Genomic DNA, 6,000 nt, shown 5'->3' with positions numbered 1-6,000 from the left:
TCATTGCCAGATTCAATCAGTAGATTTCAGTTTTTGCAGCAGGTGACACCAGACCGCCTTCTTCTTACTAAAACCCTCCCTCTGTTTCCATGGCGCCCTTCTCTCTTTGTTACCTCCTAGGCAGCTCCTCAGTCCCCGTCTCCACTTCCTCAGCCCCTTCCGTGAATGTTGAAAGGCTCTGCCTCCAGCCTCTTCTCACTGCCCAGAATCCCAGGCTAATCATCCTCTGCCATGGCTACAACCCCTGCCTGCACATGGATGGCTCTCCAATCTCTATTTCTTGTCCTGACCTCAGATCTGAGCTTCAATGTCACACATATAACTTCTAGACCTGGCCCCGGAGTGCCCCATGGGTCTTCAGAGTCAACACGTTCAAAGTGGGACTCATCATTTTCTACTTCCAAACTTGCTTCTATGTTCTCCATCTCAGTTAGTGACATTCAAAACCTTGGCACTCAGATAATCCACGCGGTAACCCAAGTGGGAAGCTTAGAATCCTAGACTCCTAGACTCCTTCCATGGCTCCATGCCCTCAACACACCACACACGCCACATGACACACCACGTCCACATCCAGTGTGTCACTAAGTGCTATCAATTCTGACCCCCAAATACCTCTTGTATCAGGACCTGTAACTGAACGCACAACAGCCAATAAATCGAGGGGCAAGCTTCGCAGAGAAGAAAGATGCTTTATTCAGAATAGCCAGCAATCTGGGGAGAAAGTGGACTTGTATCCAGAGACCAACTCCAAAGATTCTGTTCAGCCATGACAATTTTTAAAGGGGAAACAATCTCAGTTAATCATTAAGGCAGGAGGTCAGATTCTCCGTCATCTTTCCATTGCATGCAGGCCTGCTGACTTCTCCCCATCTTCCTTGGGACTCTATCTTGCTCACGTGATCCATCTGCAATTGGATGTTCTCTTGCCCTCGTGGTCCACCTGCAAATTTACTAAGGGGAAGCTGGGGGTAGAGAGTCAGTCATTCTTTAACTACTTAATTCTTCATTCTTATTCCTTCTAATCCAGGAAAGGAATCAACAGGTTAGGTAAGGCCTTGTGTATGTTTAGAAAAGCAGAAATCAGGAACTTAGTTAAATGTTGCCTAACGATCCCATCTTTATGATTAAGGTCTAACGAAAATAGGGATGAACAAACAAAAAAGAGGCAAAGGAGCTGCTTACAGCCCCTCCTCTTTTTTCCCACTGTCATTGTCTGAGCTCAGGCCCTTCAGGGACAGGAGCCTTAGCCTCCCAAAGCACTGTGCTCACCTCCAGTCTCGCATCTGACCCCCGAGCCTTCAGTTCACTGCAGCTAGAATGATCTTGCTCACTGGAAAGCTGGTCTTGTCTCCTCCAGCTTATGACCCTTTGGGGATTCTCCATTGGCTAAGGATCTCACCCCACCCGCCTCTCCAGCCTCATCTTCCATCCCTGCCTGCAAACCCTGCACTCTACTTAGGGCAAAACACCTGCCTACAGTTCTCAGGTCCCCTCTTCACTTTCACATGTTGCTCCACCTGCCCAGAGTGCTGTTGCTTTTGTTCTTCCCCCGGTGAAGTCCTACTCCTTCTCCGAGACCCTGTTTCCTCCTCAGGAGCCAGCCCTGACCTCCCCAGGTGAAGCTGAGCCTGTCCTGCTCTCTGCCTCCCCGTGCCTGCTCATGACACTTGTTACAGCCTCTACGGCACCTCAGTTATGTTTGTGTACAGGTGTGGCTTCTCCCCTGAGAGGGTGGAAGCTGTATCATCCGCGTCTGCGTTCTCAGCACCGTGTACAGGGCCTGGCATTCTATGCTGTCAGAGTAGATGCTGTTGAATAATAATAGGTAAGTGTATGACTTTGGGGAGAGGTGCCCAATTTGAACCTCAGCTGATATTCATAGAATCACAAAGCTTGGCAGTCAGAGATAAAGCCCAGCCTTGGAGATAAAATTCAACCACTTCTTTATCTATTCAGCCTTTGGGTATTGAGCACCTTCTTGGGGGCGGGCACCACTGTACTGGGCACTGAGATTCCAAGATGAAAGAAATGCCATCCTGGGCCCCCAAGGAACTCAGAGGTCAGAGATTAGAAAGCCAAAGTAAGAGCATCCTTGGCACCTTATGAACAGTGATGTGGCCCCAGGATGGATACGTGGGCTTTTATTTTTTATTGGGGGATGTGGTGCTTGGAGGCTCTGTCCCACCCCTAGATGTAGATGTTGTGGATGGAGATTAAAGTTATTAAGGATGTGGATCAGGAGAACTTTATCACACCTGCATTTATGAGTCAGCAACATCACCAGATTGCAGGTGAGGCCAAGTATCATGACTGCTCGCTTTGACTGACAGCGGCCAGGGGAAAAACCATGGATTTTAAACCTGTGCCATAGATTCCTGTGTAATACCTACCAGTTGGCATTCATGTTTGCATTCAGTATCTACATCTGTATCTGTATCTATATGATGTGACGTGCTGTTCCGGGTGGTCTGAGGAAGTAGGTGAATGAGAGAGACCCCCACATTAAGAAGTTGAAAGCATCTGTCAATGTCATAAAAGACAGAGACTGAGGAACTGTCATCAACTGTAGAAGAAATTGGACAGGAAAACTAGATGCAATGTGGATCCTGGATGACTTCCTGGGCCAGAAAAAGTACGTGAGAAAAAAAGGTTACAAAATTTGATTGAGGTCCTAAATTAGTAAATAGTATTGAATTGATGTTAATTTTTTAAATTTTGGTCATTGTGCCATGTTTTCTTCAGATGCTAACCTTAAAGGAAGCCATGTAAAGGGTACACAGGAACTCTCGTAATCTTCTTGCAACTCTCTGTAAATCTAAAATTATTCCAACATAATATGTTAATAAATATAATTGTCTAAAGCAAAAAAATAGTTGAAAGTCTCCTAGGGGAGCTAATGCATGCATACATATAAACAAAATGTAATAAATCTCAGAAGGATTATGGACTAGCATCTACAAAGTGCTTTGAGTTTTGACTATAAACTCAGGTGTTCTGGGCCAGTGAACTAGCTAGTGGGAGTGCTGTGTTAAAAGGGGTCCAGGGCACAGGCCAAGTACCTGGGGCAGTTCTGCTCACTGACCACGGGTGATCTCTAAGCCTGGCCAACCTCATTCCTGAAAGCTCCATCTGCATCAGGTGGGAGGATGATGGGGTGCTGCTGGCTAGGGGGGAGGGTCCAGGGCATCTCTGATTCTGCTAAGTCTTCAGCTACAAAGAGCTGCCCCTTTCCTACGCTTGGATGTCTGCCCTCATTTTAATTTTGCACAATCTGGTAATGGGACCAACCCCAAATCATGTGGATTTGAAGTATACACTCTCCCTTTGCAAAGTTAACACGATCATTTCTAGATTTTTGGAGCAGTTGATTGAGTGCAAAACACTTTAAATCAGAGAGCACACAATACAAAAACTTTTAAATCCCAATTTTTTAAGCGTATTGCTTGGTTTCAGAAAGAGAAACAAGCCCTCTTGTTGGCACGGATATTTAGAACAGTACCAAAAAATATAAAAGATAGTCACACACACACACATCCCACAGTATTTATAGGGAACACACTGTCTTTCCCATATGCGGCACGGAAAACGGGGCCAGAATGATCCTGCAGAAACTTCCTGATGAAAACAGGCAAGTCAGCCATTCCCAAGCCTGAGCCTGCTGCCGCGGAACCCCAGCCAGGGCACCAGCGCTTCCCTCAGCTGCTCCAAAGATGCTGTGCCTTTCCCGCAGCGCCAGCGTGTAGCCCACTTAAGGGGCTCAAGGAGTCCACGGTTTCTGACACGGGGCTGAGTCCTGGGGACACCCCTTCTTTCTCCCACCCCTCGACCCATCTAGCAGAAAGACTCCAAATTATCAACGCAGGAGTCACGTGAGCCAAATCCTGGCGCCCCCCCCCCCCCCCCGAGTTAATCCCCCCTCCCCACTCTGGGTCTGCTTCCCTTTCCCCGGCGCCACCCGTGCGCCTCCTCCGCAGGGGGTTCCAGGATCTGCATCCTTCCAGAAGCTTTTGAAAAACAAAACAAAACGAAAAACAGAGGGGTACTTCTTTGTTCTTTCACCGGGTTTCCTCGGTTTACGGAATTCAATTCCCACCCCTATCTCAGGTCGGCAAATTTCTCCTTCCAGTACTGGGAGCGCGGGCCGCCTCATTCCCGGACACTTTCTATGTTCCTGGTCCTGTGCTAAGCGCTCGTCCTGCATTTTATCTTAGTTAAGTCTCATAGCAACCCTCTGAGGTAGGTGTTGTTATCCCTCTTGCACAGACGGAAAGAGCTGAGGTACATGGAGTCACTTGCCCAGAGTTTTACAACTAATAGATGAGCACAGCTAGGTTTTGAGCTCAAGTCGGTTTTGATCCCGAAGCCCTAAATCTTTATGGCTGTTCTTGATAGAGTGAGAGTCAGAACAACAGCTAATACTTACTGAGCAATTACTACACGCCAGGCACTGCGCCAAGTGTCTCCAAACTTGATGCTTTCAGAAGCAGGCCTGACAGTTACCAGCTATGTGATCTCTAGCAAGTTTCTTAAACCTCTTTTTCAGTCAGTTCCCTGCCTGCAAAATGAAGCCGAAAACATGGCTGTTGCGGAGAGTAAATGAATTAATATATGCAAAGCACTTAGAACACAAAGTGGCACATATTAATCCCTCAAAAATTTGTCTTGTCTTTTTTTTGTTAACGACCACCTCCATTCACAGGTGAGGTCGGTTCAGAGAGGTTAAGCCACTAATTAGTCCAGATTGCCGGGTGCAGACCCTACGGCGCAGACCTGCTCAGAAGGCCCGCCCGCAGGTGAGTTGCACCTGGCAAGTGGGAGACGTGCTTCTCAGGCTTTGCAGCAAAACGCGCTGCAGCTGGGAGGCCTGGAATGCTCCTTAGCGAACACACAGCCCTGGGGGCCTCCTAGCTCCGGATCTGGGCGAAGAGGACCCCGGCAGTGAGGGGGGTCCCGCCAGACCCCCTCAGAAGCACCGCGGGCGACACCTGCGCTCCCGGGCGGGCGGCCCCGCGGGCAGGGGGCAGTCCGGCGCCTGGAGCCCCCCGGCTACCCCTCCTCCCGGCGCTCACGCTCACACCACCGCCCGCTCGGGGGCCGCCCGCCGGGAGCCCGGAGCCCGCCGCCCGCCGCGCTCCCCCGCCCGCCGCGCGCCAGGGCGGAGTTTCCTCCTCTGCTCATTGTTCTCCGCCCAGCACCGCCCCGCCCGGCCCCGCCGCCCCGCCCGCGCGGTCCTGGGGGAGGGGAGGGGGCGGGGGCCGGCGCGGACGGGACCGGAGTCGCAGCAGCCGCCGGCAGGGCCGCAGCCGCGCAGACGCCGCCCGCGACGCAGCCGCCCGCCGCTCCTCTGCCGCCTGGCTCCGCGCCTCGGCCCGGCTCTGCCGCAGCGGCCACGAGGAGGGGCCTGCGGAGCGCGACTCGGGAGTCTCGGGTCAGCGCCCGGCCGTCCGAGCCACCGCCAGGCCTCGCCGAGAGGCGCCCACGCTCCTGCCGCCCGGCCGCCCGGACCCTCCGCCAAGCCCGCAGCCACCTGCTCCGGGTCTGAGGCCAGGACACGATGCGCTCCGCGCTGGTGCTCTCGGCGTTTCTGCTGCTGCTGCCGCTGTCGCTCTCCCAGGATGGTGAGTGGTGGCTCGGGCTCCGCCGGGACCCGCGTCGTGCCCATGCGCCCCCGGCCGGGCCCGCCGCTGGGAAACCCGCCGCTCCTCGTGGCGGGACCGGGAGCAGCCCCTACGCGCACCACTGGCTGGGGCCACACGCGGAGCCCTGACCTTGCACCATCCAAGTCCCTTCCCACCCCGAGAACGCCGCAGGTGCCGGGCTCCGAGCGTGGGTCGTCCGGGGCGCCACTGGGGTGGAGTGGCCGTGGATTGTGTTGGGGCAAACAGGGGCGCGCGGGCGCTGATTGGGTTTGCGGTCCTAGAGCGGGGAATTAGGGCACCGCGAGGCTCCACGCTTCCTCTGGACCCCCAGGGTCTGATCGCTCTTTTTCTCCGTGTT

At 53.0% G+C, this 6,000-nt stretch overlaps 1 protein-coding gene across 1 annotated transcript in view; it reads left to right on the top strand.

Moving 5' to 3' along the window:
* Window positions 1–5,462: 5,462 nt before the first annotated feature.
* The window catches only part of PODXL (podocalyxin like), a 43,774-nt gene continuing 43,236 nt past the window's right edge, over window positions 5,463–6,000 (top strand). Inside the window, exon 1 of the mRNA XM_068549472.1 lies at window positions 5,463–5,621. Within this exon, the coding sequence (XP_068405573.1) occupies window positions 5,558–5,621 (64 nt within the window). The 5' untranslated portion in view covers window positions 5,463–5,557. The remainder of the gene's footprint in view (window positions 5,622–6,000) is intronic.

This window comes from Eschrichtius robustus, chromosome 8 (genome assembly GCF_028021215.1).
Source record: "Eschrichtius robustus isolate mEscRob2 chromosome 8, mEscRob2.pri, whole genome shotgun sequence".
Classification (NCBI taxonomy): domain Eukaryota; kingdom Metazoa; phylum Chordata; class Mammalia; order Artiodactyla; family Eschrichtiidae; genus Eschrichtius; species Eschrichtius robustus.
This window is presented reverse-complemented; position numbering and strand designations above follow the sequence as displayed.